Here is a 15,212-nt window from a genome sequence, read left to right as displayed (position 1 = left end):
ACATTACTTCCTAATGTTCCCCCTCCCCAGCTTCGCCTGTCCCCTTTAGCTAGATCCAGTAATGCAGTGACAGCCATAACAAAACCTAGATCTGCAGTTTAATGCCCTAAAGGAGCACTCCTAGCACCATAACCACTGCAGCTTATTGCTACTGTGCCATTCCTACACCTTTTTGTTTCACTTCCTCTTTATTTGTCTAAAATATGTTTTGGGGCATTTAAGATTTGGATATGCTGACACATTAACACATGCTCCTGAGCATGAAGAACAGTTTGACAAAAATCAGAAAGGGGCTTAACCTACAGCCTCCTTGCTCCTTGCTCCCTACAGCAAGCTATGATGGTTATGATGTTTGGATTGTCCTATTAAGGCTGCTTAAGGATCATTGGAGTTACAGTTCCACAAAAGCATAGAATCTACGTTTTGGCCACCCCTTCATTAACTGGAAGAACTGTCACAACATATTCAGTGAGTTCCCACACATTGAGAGGGCAGGAAACCTATCCTGTCCTGTATGTGAATGACAACATTTGGGGGTGGTGCCACCCCGCATAAGTGGGAGGCTCTCCTCCTCCCCGCTGACCTGTAGGACAAGACATCAGGCTGCACACAGACCGCTGATAAGGACATCCAGATCCTGGAGACTTAAACAGAGGCTGGAGGGCAGGGAGTGCTTGCAGTTCCCACAGGCTGGAAGCTATGAGGGGGACATAGAGTGCTGTGTAACAATGTTGCTCTGTGCAGAGAAGAGAGTTCTACAGAGTTCCTGGCTTCCCTTATCTAGCCTGCACACAACTTCTGGCACCGGACTGCTATTTAACAGAAATTGCATTAAGTGAGGAACTTGCCTGGGATCTCTGACAGTGCTTCGATCTCTAGTTTGCTTTTTATGGGACTCCGGTAATACAACACTGCTTTCTGAAAACTACCCGAAAGTTCTGGGATTGCCTCCAGGTTGCGTGCATCTACCTACTCCAGGCTTATCAGTGATTTCACATCTGCTTTTGGAAAGCCTTGCAGAGTCTCCTACAGCATCTGCCCAGACCTTCCTGGCTGCTGACAATCAACCCACAGTTCTTTACCTGGCTACCTAATAATTTAAAGCAGTAGTTCTGGGTTTATATAGGGTGTGATCCCTTCCTCCCACATGTTTGGAGATTGCATGCTCTGATTATCTGCTCCTCGACACCTTTACTTTACTTTATACAGAACCTACACTGCATGCTCTGTGTAGATGAGGTGACCCCACGTGCCTAATATTCAATTATAACTTGCAATGCATGCTCTGTGTACATGAGGTGACCCCACGTGCATAACATTCAGTTATAACTTGCATTGCATGTTCTGTACAGATGAGTTGACACCACATACCTAACATTCAGTTGTAACTGCAATGCAGGTTCTGTGCAGATGAGGTGACCCCACATGCCTAATATTAAGTAAAAACCTGCACTGCATGCTCTGTGCACTCTCCCAGACAGGCAGACATATGTGCCATTGCTCACATATTCTCTCCATTTCCATGTGAAGAAGGACCACTCTCAAACCACCATGGACAGCTGTGGCCTTTCAACTGTGCAAGCTCAGGGGGACCCTGGGGGGTGCACTAGAGAACAGACAGGACCTGGAGGGGAGCAGCAGTTCTCTCTCTCCAATGGCATGACAGCAGGACCTGCCCCGGACACCCCAGTAGAAGGTACTCAGTGGTTAAGCAAGCAGAGGTCGCTGCGGGTTGTTTATGTCCTCAATGATAGCCCCAAATCATCCATGGGAGGGAGCCCAGAGTCTGGAGCCCTGCAGTGCCTCCGCCGGGCGTGCGAGGGAGAGGGGGCGCAGCTGAGCAGCGTTAATTTCGGGGAGCTGGACTTTGGGGAGACAGCGGTGCTGGACACCTTCTATGATGCAGGTAACTAAACCTATTTCTATACTGGCTGCATGACAAACCCTCATAATCCCTCCTAGAATGTGCATGGCAGGGCTGAGCAGCAGATAAGACCCCTGTGAGTTGGCTACCGCCTGCCTGCGCTTTGCAGGATCTGTTTTACAACAACTGGGGGCTTATCTTGGCAACCCTTGATCTACTATCTGGTGCATTACCTTCTGTATGACTGCTGTGTACTGTGGGTGTTCTAATACTGGTCCCCAGGATATAACTGGCACACTTTACATTTGAATGTGTGTAATTATTACTGCAGCTCATAAATTCAAATTACAACATCTGGGGCAATATTTTGAGTATTGAAGGCAATCCCTGTAACTGTCTATATGTTAATGGTATATGCCTTCCCTGTCTGTAAAGACTAATAGGTTTATTCACTAAAGTGATCAAACTTACTTGGAATTCACCATGAATGAAGTTTGAAGTCAAAATAGCCAAACTGGGAAAATTCTCTAAGTCAGCCTAGTTTCACATTCCGTGGTAGGAATATCCCTGGGGGTACACGCACCAATGGCAGGGGGTTCGTCGAGACTTGGCCCACTGGCCACCTTAGATGCCCCTAGGGGACAGCCGGCAGGGGAAGAATGGAGGTGGAGAGGAAGCTGTACTCTTCATGATCTTCCAGCACTGCTTCCTGATATGATGCCAGGAGCCGGATTATGACATCACTCAAGCCCTGGCATCACTACATAACACGCCAGGGAGCAGTGATGGTAGAGCGCGAAGATTACACTGGACCCCAGGGAAAGGATCCACTCCAGGAGACTATAGTGCCAGTTTAACAGGTTTGTTTTCCTGGCACTATAGGATCCCTTTAAATAAAAATAATACATAATTTGCGAGTGAGAGTCTGTCAGTGAACGTGTGTCAAATCAACGAGTGTGTCTGTCAGTGTGTGTGTCAGTGTTCCCGTGTATAAATATGTGTGTTTTCCGTGACTACTGTGTGTATATCATATGTTTATTTTGTGACATTTATACAGTAATTCTTACATACAAAATGTTCACATTATGTCATATTTATTTTACAAATATTCTTTACTACCTTTATTTAGGCTCGTTCTCCAATATGGGATTAATTTAAATATCAGCTTGGAATTTAAATCAATAGAAATTACTTTCTTGAGGTAGGAGTACTTAGGAATTTGTGTAGACCTGCAGGAGTACTTCTCCGAAAAAAGGTTGAGAAACACTCAGCTAGAGAATTTCATTCAGCTAATCTGGCCTTAAATGCCAAATTTACGTTGAATTCACGTTAAATTGTCACTTTAGTAATTGTGCCAAGTAATCTGATATTAGATAGAGATAACAGCAAGGTTCTATGGCAGACCTAAAACAAACATGCATTAAAGGGACACTCCAGGCACCCAGGCCACTTCTGCCCATTGGAGTGGTCTGGGTGCCAACTCCCACCACCCATAACCCTGCAAGTGTAATTACCTTGCAGGATTAAGTCCTCCTCTAGTGGCTGTCTATCAGACAGCCACTAGAGGGACTTCAGTGTTCTTAGAACACGAAAAGTGTTTTAAACAATGCTGGACGTCCTCACGCTATGCATGAGGACTTCCAGCGTCGCCGGAATCCCCATAGGAAAGCATTGAATAATGCTTTTCTTTGGGGAGGTCTAATGCACGCGCGTGGCCATTGCCGCGCATGTGCATTAGGTCTCCCCACCCGGCTGACGTGGGCGGAGGAGGAAAGTGGGCGGAGCCTGACCCAGTGCCAAGCGACAAGTCCCTGTTTTATTTTCCCTATAATTTTCATCCACCCCAATATCTTCCTGATGTCTCTTCCACTTTCCTTTTGTCGTTATTTTCTACCCTATAGCCCCTTTATCTGCCACAATGATCACATTTTAATACAGGAAATAAAGTATTTGGCATTTTAAGTGAATATTTTTACATTGGTTGGTGAAAATGGTGTAAAAATGGTTTCCCTCAGTGCTGCTGCATGTATTGCACTACTTTACTATTCAAGTTAGAGAGAGAGAGATACAAATATATATCAGTCCTTATTGTAGAGTAGTCAGTGCACGGTGCTCAGCAACACTTCTTACAACAATGGTACCCACACTAATCTCCAGTTCTTTTGAGAAGAAAAAAAAAAAAAAATCGATCTTCTGTATTGTAGCATAAATCAACATTTCAGTCCCAGTCTGGGAGTTTTATTTTACTTAGATTTTTGCTACAATAAAGATAGATTTTTCCAAAGACCCAGAGTGGTGGTACAAGTGCAGATATAAATATATATAGATATATATTTGTGGTCGGGACAATAAGCCGAGTTATGTTAGTGGTGCATAAGTCGGTTGTGGTGTGCCGAAACCGACGTTCGGGTAGGCCTGTAAAAAGAGGGTCTACCAATTTGATTGGCTTTATAAAGGGAGTGGTGGGTGGGAAGGCGCAGGCTGTGTATTTATAGGCCATAATAACCCCTCCCACAACTACAGGCTTTGCCTACAGGTGCAGCCTTTCCATTTGTGGTCTGAACAATAAGCCGAGTTATGTTAGTGGTGCATAAGTCAGTTGTGTTGTGCCAAAACCGACGTTTGGGTAGGCCTGTTAAAAGAGGGCAAAAAAACAATAGTTTAACACTTTAACACGTATTGACATTATGCAATCAATACTTTACATTTTTATCAGCATTTATAACCATGATACTGGCTGACCTATGTTATGCCAAGTGGCGAAACAATTAAGCTAAATTGGTGACTTGGGAACCCAACTAGTTGCCAAGTGGCGATGAGAGGCTCCACCTATGATTTGGCCCATTGGGTACGTTTGCCACCGAGCTTTGTGGTGGGGTGTTGGCCTCTCGGTGCGGTTTAAAGAGATTCAAAATAAGTTGGCCGTGAAAGGTGAGGCCCTAACTGCTTTTCCTAAGAAGGCAGACATGCGAGGCAGTAACTATGGTTTGGCCCAAGGGGCGAATACCCCTGTAGTTGAGGATAGGTGTTGGCCCTGCAGGACTGCTAAATAATGGCACAAAGAACCAAAAACGACCTATGGCCCCTTAGGAAACCCTAACAGCCAGACCAAGCTAAACATAAGTTGTGTAGAGTGAGTGGTTGTTGTAAGAAGGGAGGTAGTATCGTATAGCGAGTCGCTTGCATGGTGACTTGAAAAACATAAATGCGGAAAAAAAAAACCTGTGGTATGATTAATTAGACGAACCCTGGAAGAGTTGATGGTAAGAATAAGTGAATAGAAACGGTATGGCAAAAGAAAATGTGTACAGAGGTCCAAAACTTAAATCCCACTAGGGATTTCATAATCCAGAACTATGACAACACCGTGAAAATGCAACGGCAAGATTGCTGGTAGGTAAAGTAAGTGCAATGAGCCTAGAACACATAATACTCTTGATATCTGATACCAACTAACCAGAGGTTATGGAACTGTATAATAAGTGAACCAGGTGACTATATATGCACGGGTCGGTATGAAGTATACCTGGTGATGTAAGAAATGATGAAGGGTAAACTGTAATTTCTTACAGTGAGACGTGACATACTGATATGCTCCTAGTGTGTTTCGATATGTAAGAGGCCATAAAAGGAGGTGGCTGGAATAATTGAACAACATGTTGAGTATATGTCAAGGCGAGGGTACAATCACGATGTATCGAGTTGAAGATAAACAGTTTTGGATCATGACAGAAAAGGCATATCAAAACATAACATTGTAACTGAAAATTAACAGATTACCTTGAATGCTGAATACCTGATGTACTGAACCTGAGTTCCCACTGCGCATCGTTCCACTAGAAGGACCTGAATTATGTATGAGAAAGGACACCCATCACATAATCTAATCCCATAGCGTACCAGATGAAGCAATATACCAGAACTAGCAAGTTAACAGTTAAAATAGTGACAGGACGAAGAGGGCTGGATATGTTAAATGTGTAGTGATAGGTTCTAGGTTCTTGGGAATGTGTCGAGAGATGGCTTTATGGGAAAGCCTTGCGTGGGCAGGCAGAGTGTAATAATGGAATGTAGTATGAAAAGTTGTATTTTTATTTTTTCCCCTCATATATCAGGAATTTGATGTATGTAATTGCCCAAATGAGGGGCTGACATTCTATAGTTATTGCCCCTGAAGGGCCGTGTGTAATCGTATTGGAGTGAGAGCCATGTTTAGAGATATCGTAGCAGAAGGCAGAATGCTCAACGTCAGTCCTAAGCTGCTGGTTGGAGAAATAGCGCTGTATGACGGGTACGGATGTATGGAACTAACATAAGGATATGCATACCATGGTGTTGGAGTTGTGAAATGGCCACTAGTGATGCTCTTGTATTTGGTCCAGTTCAATTGTAAAGGTAGGAAGAGTAGTTAGGCTAGAAGGGTGGTAGCATGGCATTCAGTGGAGGGTAAACTACAAGGCCCATGCCAAAGGATAACAAGTATACAGCCAACACAATAGATTATATACATAATCAATGTAGGTGATGTGAGACATAACGTTGCTAATACTGTGCAAGAATGAAGTGACACAATTTGTGAAGTAATAATTCAATGTCTAAACAATACCAGAGAATTTTGCAGGCTGAGTTAGGGGTGTATAGGGTGGTTGATTTAGGCCAAGCGAGACTAAGTGGTGTAATGAAATGTTGCAAGAAAAAATTAGTGTGTATGTATATGTATATGAAACAAATGGTCTGCACTCACGGTCTTCCTTAAAAAAGGTTTCCTGTATTCCAACATGTAGATTGACGTTTCAGACCTCTCAGGGATTTTCATCAGGATCAAATCAAGTTTGGGCCTGACATAAATTTAGACAGTCAGTTGCAACACCTAGCCACATAATTACCAAACCATGTATGCATGAAGAGTGCCTGAATACAAAGAGGACAACCTTAAAGAAAACATCGAAATGTAGGGTGACTAACCAATGCGTGATACAATTTTTATGAGTTTGTTCAGTAAGATTTTTATTTTTTTAGACATTTAGAAGATATTCCCTATTAAAGAGTATAAGGAATTTAAAATTTCATATGAACAGAGAATGTTCATACAAGTTTATATATCTATTCCTTAACCACATGTATAGGCCTAAGTTTGGGCCTGACATAAATTTACACAGTCAGTTCCAACACCTAGCCACATATTGACTAAACAATGTAGGCCCCAATAAGTGCATGAATACCCAGAGGGAAGACAGAGAAAACATTAGATTGTAGGGTGACAAATTGAATTGCATATGAAAAAATTTGATATGGCCTAGTGAGGGCCAAATACAGTAAGCAGAATGAAGCATCGCTGTGATGCTATGTACAATTTAAATAGGTTGAATTTGCGTTAGTAGTAAAATTCACCGTAACTGCATGGCTAAACAAACTTACCGTTTAGTTGAGAAAAAAAAACAAAACATTGCTTAAAGAAGCCTCGGCAGTGCCTCATGAGCTTCTAGTGAGGGGGCTGTTACTAGAGTGAGGTAAAATTAATACTTGCGTGGGCCACACTAGGCCTTGACCAGCTTGTCTGGACGTTGGGCAGTTTGTGTTAATGACCTTTGAACTGGAAGTAGATGGATCTGTACAGAACCAGACAGTCTCAGCCCAGATGAAAGGGCAGCCTGTGTATTTATAGGCCATAATAACCCCTCCCACAACTACAACTACAGGCTCAGCCCACAGGCTCAACCTTTCCATATATATATATATATATATATATATATATATATATATATATATATAGTATGTGTAGTAGCCTCTTTACCTGGTGCTCAGTAATACAAGATGTCTTCTTTATTAAATCCTTTATAGGCAATCCATATGTCGATGTTTCAGTTCCACTTGGGAACTTTCCTCAGGACAGAACAACATATAGATACTTTGTTTGTTTTTTCTTTCTGTCTCTTAACACAGCGCTGGATCGCGTACACCTTCGCTCCTTGTCCGCCGGTGGGGGAGATCTAATGTGCATGCGTGGCAATTGCCGCACTTGCATTAGTATTTCCCTATAGGAAAGCATCATACAATGCTTTCCTATGGGATTTTGACGCTGGATGCTGGATTCGTAGCGTGAGGGCGAAAAGACACCTAACAGCCCAGAAGTCCTTCTAGACAGCCACTAGAGGTGGAGTTAAAATACCAAGCTAATTACTGCAGTGTTCTTAAAAAAATGCAATAATTAGCTTTGCAGGGTTAAGGGTGCTGGGACAGTGCACCCAGACCACTTCAATGAGCTGAAGTGGTCTGTGTGCCTATAGTGTCCCTTTAACTGGAAAATGTTTTCCATAGGTGGTTAGAAGGTTGGATCTTTATCAGATTGGTAATTTGTGTATAGAAAAATCTACCTACATGTGCTTATCTCAGGAACTGTCATGACTTGACTTCATCTACATGTAACATACTGAAAAGGATCAGCAGTACCGTATATACTCGAGTATAAGTCGAGTTTTTCAGCACATTTTTTGTGCTGAAAAACCCTCACTCGACTTATACTCGAGTTAATGTCTGTATTATGGCAACTTACATTGCCATAATACAGACAAGGACCGCCGGGCTCATTACAAGCCCGGCGGTCCTGTTGGGGGGCTGGCAGAGAGCATTAACTTACCTTCCTGCAGCTCCTGTCAGCTCCCTTCTCCTCCGTGCAGCTCCTCTGTCAGCTCCCACTGTAAGTCTCGCGAGAGCCGCGGCTCTCGCGAGACTTACAGTGGGAGCTGACAGAGGAGCTGCACGGAGGAGAAGGGAGCTGACAGGAGCTGCAGGAAGGTAAGTTAATGCTCTCTGCCAGCCCCCCCTCCTACACAGCCCATACACTGGACCACCAGGGAGTGAGAGCCCCCCTCCCTGGCAAGCTAACAAGCAGGGAGGGGGGACGAAAATTAAATCAAATATTAAAAAAAAAAAAAAAATACAAAAAAAATATATATATATTAAAATAAAATAAAAAACTTAAAATATTAAAATAAAAAATGTATAATAAAAATGCCCTCCTCCCACCCAGTTCTCTCTCTCTCTCACACACACACACACACACACACACATACACACACACACACACACACACACACAATCTGCATTCTACACACACTCATACAAACACACACTCTGCATTATATACACACACACTCATACAAACAATCTGCATTCTACACACACTCATACAAACACACACTCTGCATTATATACACACACACTCGTACAAACAATCTGCATTCTACACACACTCATACAAACACACACACACTGTATTATATACACACACACTCGTACAAACAATCTGCATTCTACACACACTCATACAAACACACACACTCTGCATTATATACACACACACTCATACAAACAAACACACACTGCATTATATACACACACACTCGTACAAACACACACACTCTGCATTATATACACACACACTCGTACAAACACACACACTCTGCATTATATACACACACACTCATACAAACAATCTGCATTCTACACACACTCATACAAACACACACTCTGCATTATATACACACACACTCATACAAACACACACTCTGCATTATACACACACACACTCATACAAACAATCTGCATTCTACACATACTCATACAAACACACACACACTGCATTATATACACACAGTGTGTGCGTATATAATGCAGAGTGTGTGTGTTTGTATAAGTGTGTGTGTAGAATGCAGATTGTTTGTATGAGTGTGTGTGTGTGTATAATGCAGAGTGTGTTTGTATGAGTGTGTATATAATTCTAAAAATCACAGAATTTCATAGCCCCAAGTTTTACCCTCGACTTATCCACGAGGCATAGCATATTTCACAATTGTTGGTCACAAAACTGCCCTCGACTTATACATGAGATCGACTTATACACGAGTATATACGGTATGTTTTCAGGTATTTCATGTCTTTCACTACTAGCCCGGCCTTAAAATTTACTCACCACTGTATGCAAGAAGGGTCCATGGCCCACCGATCAGGGGGGAATTTGGGACTAAATTCGTACTTGCTACTTGCAAGTGGAAATTGTGAGCCTTGCTTAATGTGTATATAAAGACTTTTGGTGTTACAGTGGACTTAGGCAATACATATAGCAATTCAGTGCTATAAATAGTGTCAGAAGCAGCATATGAAATAGTAAATTTAAGAGTTGTTAACAAGACTTTGCACAGCACAAAAGAAATTCAGTTCATCCAAATCAATTCATCCTAAAAAATTTTTTCATTCAAGCGAACCAAATTTCATACATATGCCGTTACATTTTGTCCATAAAGCTTCCATACAAAATCATTTGGATGAACTGGAAATTTTAAAAACAAGCACTAAAAAGAGTCTATAGGGATCAATGTGATCCATATTGAAGGGGAGTGAAGGTGCCTTTGTCTACCCTCTATCCTTGCACTAGATGCCCATGGGGTTTTAATGACAGTGGAGGAGGGGGTGGGGGGGAGGACCCAAAATCGTGGCCAAGACCTGCCTCCCCCTCCCCACAATTAACACAAATCTACAAACCTACCCTCTTTGTCCTTATAATAGTGAAAATCTGTAAAATAAAATGTAATACCATTAGAAGTCTTATTTTTTTATTTTTCTTCTTTTCTACTGACACGGTTGTGTTTTTTGCTGGATTTCTTTAGCAATGTGGGTCTGTTTTTTATTTTTAATTGTAGTGTAGGGTGAAGAGAGTAGGTAGACCTTTTTTAATTGTGGGGGGTGGCTACGGGCTTGTTGCCAAGACTTAATATGTCAACCCCCTTATTGTCAATACAACCTTCCCTGAAGCCCATTATTGGGGGCTGGAGAGGGACACTAGGACCTTCCTTTTTATTATATTATTACCCCTCATACATTGATGGAGCCTGGGTAAGCACACTAGGAATATTAATATACTAGGAAGTCCCTCTGCTTTCTTATTTAATAGAACACCTAACCTCCCTCTTATTTATATAAAGAATAGCCCCTTGTATGTTATTAGTGGCTAGGCTCCAATAGCTGCTCAGTTGCTAGTTTTTTTTAATTACAGTGAACTGCTGGTTGCTCACTATTTAGTACACTTGTCCCCACCCACGGCATGTCATTTAGGCTGCTGTGCATAACTACAGCACTCCTATAGTGAATAATGGGAGAATTGGAATTGCCCGGTTTCAAAGGGAACTAACTATTTTTTTTCTTTTTCTTTATTTTTGCGGGTAGTCGTAAAAACATCATGTTACATTGTGTGCGATAAAGGTTTTCAACAAAGGTTACAGTTTGCAGTAAAAACAGCGTCACATGCATATTATACACCCAATTTTTTATAATAATTTTCTAACATGGATTCCTCATAACTGTACATTCGGTTAGGTCGGTTATTGACTGGAGGTTGCCGGTTATTAGCATGTGCACCCTTAGTGTGGTCAGGTAAGGCTATGTCTGGGGTTAACGTCGCTTAGGGCGCGTGGAACTAACTATTTTTACGTTTTTCAAAACACATCATTACATTAGGGAGGAGACCGCTCCAGCATTGGTAACTGAATACATAGAACATGAAGGGGAAATCATAAAAACCCTGTTTTTACAGATGACATTTTGAAAAGTTTGAAAAGTTTGAAAAGTTCTGGTAATTCTTCAGAATTTTACTGTGAAAGTAAAATGCTGACTTGTGCCACATGCAAAAAAAAAAAACAGAGAGAGAATATTCCCAGCCATGAATTGCTGGCAAAATTACTTGCCAGAAGGCACAAGAGCACAATACTTAAAATACATTTATCAAAAGTAATGAGGTTGGTCCTCAGAGCTCACTAAGAAGTAGGAGCGAGGCATGTGGGGTTAATAAAACTTACCGTTACTCAATAGCAGTGGAGCCCCCCCCCCCCTTTTTTTTTTACCTTTAACAGAACACTCCAAGAACTATAACCACTACAGCTTACTGTTGTGTTTATGGTGTCTAGTTTGCCCTGGTGCCGTCCAATGTTAAACCATCTACTAAGCATTGTATGACCACTTACCTGGGTCCTTCTGGGCAGCTGAACCCACTGCATCTGGACATTATAGAATAAAGCAGGACCTCACTTATGGACTGAGAGCATCAACTAAATACGCTTGGCCAATGAGCAGACACCTGTCTTTTACTGCTAGAGACTGGACTGGATGAAGTGGATGCAGGTTAGGCACGCAGGGAACTCAGGATTAAAGTGGTTATGGTGCTTGGAGTCTTCCTTTAATGCTGCCACCTACAAAAATCCATGGCAGGTTTGCTTGTTAGGTGTTGTGTCATAGCTATTCTCAAACATATTTTGCTGCCATGGAAAATCCTGGGGGATTGTTGAGATAATCAAGTTCTTACTGCACATGAACAGAGATGTAACATAAGTAATAAATGGAAGAGCAGGAAACCCATCCTGTGTGAAGATTCTCCTGCTCTATCCTGTCACTCACTTCTTGAAATAGAAGAGAGAATTGTTTGACATGTTAGGGAAAAAAAAAACGTATTATTATTATTCAAACTTATTATTATAAGAAATCCATACATTTGCTAGCAAAGGTTGTAACGCTAATTGTAGATGAAGTATATGTTCTTACATCTGAGCTATGATGTGTTTAACAAGACATAATCTTTAAGAGTATCACAAAGACTGTTAACTTGCCTAGGTTTAGAAAACAACAGTATTTCAGCCATCCTACAGAAAGTAACAATGATATAGATCTTTAAAATTAACCTATTATAGCAAAGTTTAAATGTAATAATTCAGTCGCTGAGTACTTTGGTAAATAGCTTAAACAATACTGATATTGACTGTCAAATCAGGGCTTTAGTCCAACAACTACAGTTCAAAGTGGTTCAGCGTTTGATGAGGGCACTTAACAGACATATTGATAAAGCATTAGTGTTAATAAAGGGAAGATACTAATTTGATTAAATATTGAGGTAATTGTATCACTGAGGATCACACACGTCGTTTGTTCCCGTCGACAGTTATCTAAATAGAAATAATCAAAACCAATATATAAAACTTCATTCACTAAGAGCGGACAGTTTTGTTGTGCCTCTTCTCAGTAAACATCATTAAGTTATAGATCACTGAGGTGAGGTGTGCAGTAAAGGTAAATAGAAACATTCATGATAGCCATACAAATGATTGGTCCTGCTATCTTTCCAAGACGTTATGGGTCCAGATGCACACTGATCATCTTCTTACCATGCACATAATGATAGGTTCTAATTAATTTGCATTACATGCCAGACTTTGCCAGATCTGCCTTGCATCCAGATATATAAATGCAAATTTCAAAAAATAAAAGTGATCCCCAAAATGTAGCTATTAAAATGACCACTAAAGTTTTAGCTCAGATGTATGTGTATATATTAGGTGGATCTAATCTGCTAAGGCAGAGCAGGTTGGAACAGTTAGACAGATCTTCTCTTCAGTCTGCAGAGAGGGGAAATAGAACCAGAGAAAGAGGGGAAGATGACCAGAATGTATCCTTTCACACAAGAGTATTATCTTCTGGGACGTAGCTCCCAAGATCGATGCTGCTAGTATTCGATTGGGCAGTAATACTGCTTTGCTTGTGGACGAAGGGCCTCTTTCAATTAACCTATGGATCGCTGCATTGACATAAATCTATATAAAAACAACTTTGCTGCAGGTGCAGCTTGTAGACCAGCTATGGTGTTAACATCAATCGCAAAGGCACTTATGAAGTGTCTGTCTCTTCTTAAAGAAGATAATTAATAAGGAGTGTGTAGGTCCCCCCTGATAGATTCTCTTTCAGAGCTCAAATGGGCAGCATAATTTATTTCCTTTGCTGCCATTGACCTAGTCTGTATTCTGGATAGAAATATGGCCCAATCTGTGGCAACTCACAGGACTTTGTGGTTGAAGTCTTGCAATGCAGACCTTTTCTTCAAGAAATGCTTTACAAGGACATCTACGTTTTGATAAACCCTTGGATGCGGCAATAATGAGCAGCAGAAGGTAAGAAGGTTTTTCTTCTTCCGTTTCGCATGGATTAGAAAAGCTCATAGTCCTGGCAAGACCAATTTTCCTTCTGTAATAGACAGCCATTTTGTGAATCCAGATCTTACAAACCATGAAGAGAATTTGCCAGACCATCTACTTGGAAGATAGAACAATACACCAGATCTAATAGAACCAAGATGCCTTCACACTCCAGAGCCTCTAAGAGACTTTCCTGAAGGGTTTGTTCCCCAGATGCCAGAAGTTGGAGCCCAACTTCATCAATTTTGTGAAACCTGCGAAATTTAAGATCTTGATCCTTGGGTAGATTCTTTTCTAAGACAAGGGCATCTTTTAGAGTTCCAGGAGTTTCCACGTCACAATTTATTTATCAGGTGAAACACGCCAAAAGATTTTAATAAACAAAGGATCTTGGTAAGGGACATCACAAAGCTTTTAAGAGACAAGTTTATCTCCAGAGTCCCTGTCAACAAGAGATTCCAAGAAGTTTACTCACCCCTTCTCCTGATTCCAAAGCCTGCATGCAATTGGCATAACATTTTTCACCTACACAAGATAAATATTTATTTGAACATCCAGATATTCAGAATGGGATCATTGTCTTAAATCATCTCCGTGATGAGTCCAAGACACTGGCTTATCTCCATGACCTCAAGGATGCTTATTTTCATATACTTATTTCTACAGGTCATCAAAGGTTTCCTAAGATTCTTGATTCTGGGAGATCACTTCCAGTTCAGAGCTATGACCTTCGGTTTAAGTACCGCTCTAAGGACCTTTTCAGAGAAAAAACAGTGTTTACATTACTACCTAGTAATACCTCTAGTGACAGTCACTCAGACTGTTACTAGAGGTGCTTCCTGTGGGCACAAGCGTTCAATGTCTCTACGCTCTGCATGGAGGCGCTGAATGTTCCCCATCGAAATGCAATGATTTAATGCATCTGTATATGGAGATGCTAATTGGTGCAATGTGATGTTTTGCCGTGCAGAGGCTGGGCCAGCGCTGGAAAAAAAGGTAAGTAAAATCACATTTTAAATGTAGAGAGGGAGCTATGGACCTAAATAGTGATTTTACCACTATACTGTAGTGTCAGGAATACATGTTTGTGTTCCTATAAATGGCAGATAATTGAACAGTGAGACTTCAGAAGCATGGTCTATACCAGGCATAGGCAACCTTCGGCACTCCAGATGTTTTGGACTACACCTCCCATGATGCTTTGTCAGCATTATGGGTGTAAGAGCACTATGGGGGATGCAGTCCAAGACTTCTGGAGCGCCGAAGGTTGCCCATGCCTGGTCTATACACTAGAACTGCTTTGTTAAGCTAACATTATTTTGGTGACTAGAGTGTGT

General features: G+C 41.4%; 1 protein-coding gene across 2 annotated transcripts in view; it reads left to right on the top strand.

The window, feature by feature from the left end:
- Positions 1 to 552: 552 nt before the first annotated feature.
- The window catches only part of MAP3K15 (mitogen-activated protein kinase kinase kinase 15), a 169,087-nt gene continuing 154,427 nt past the window's right edge, over positions 553 to 15,212 (top strand). Inside the window, exon 1 of one of the 2 annotated variants that reach the window (XM_063450193.1) lies at positions 553 to 1,906. In XM_063450193.1, coding sequence (XP_063306263.1) covers positions 1,552 to 1,906 — 355 coding nt within the window. In that variant the 5' untranslated portion in view covers positions 553 to 1,551. The remainder of the gene's footprint in view (positions 1,907 to 15,212) is intronic. The other variant, XM_063450192.1, reaches the window with a different exon arrangement.

This window comes from Pelobates fuscus, chromosome 1 (genome assembly GCF_036172605.1).
Source record: "Pelobates fuscus isolate aPelFus1 chromosome 1, aPelFus1.pri, whole genome shotgun sequence".
NCBI lineage: Eukaryota > Metazoa > Chordata > Amphibia > Anura > Pelobatidae > Pelobates > Pelobates fuscus.
Note: the sequence above shows the minus strand (reverse complement) of the source record. Positions and strands in the feature narration are given on the sequence as shown.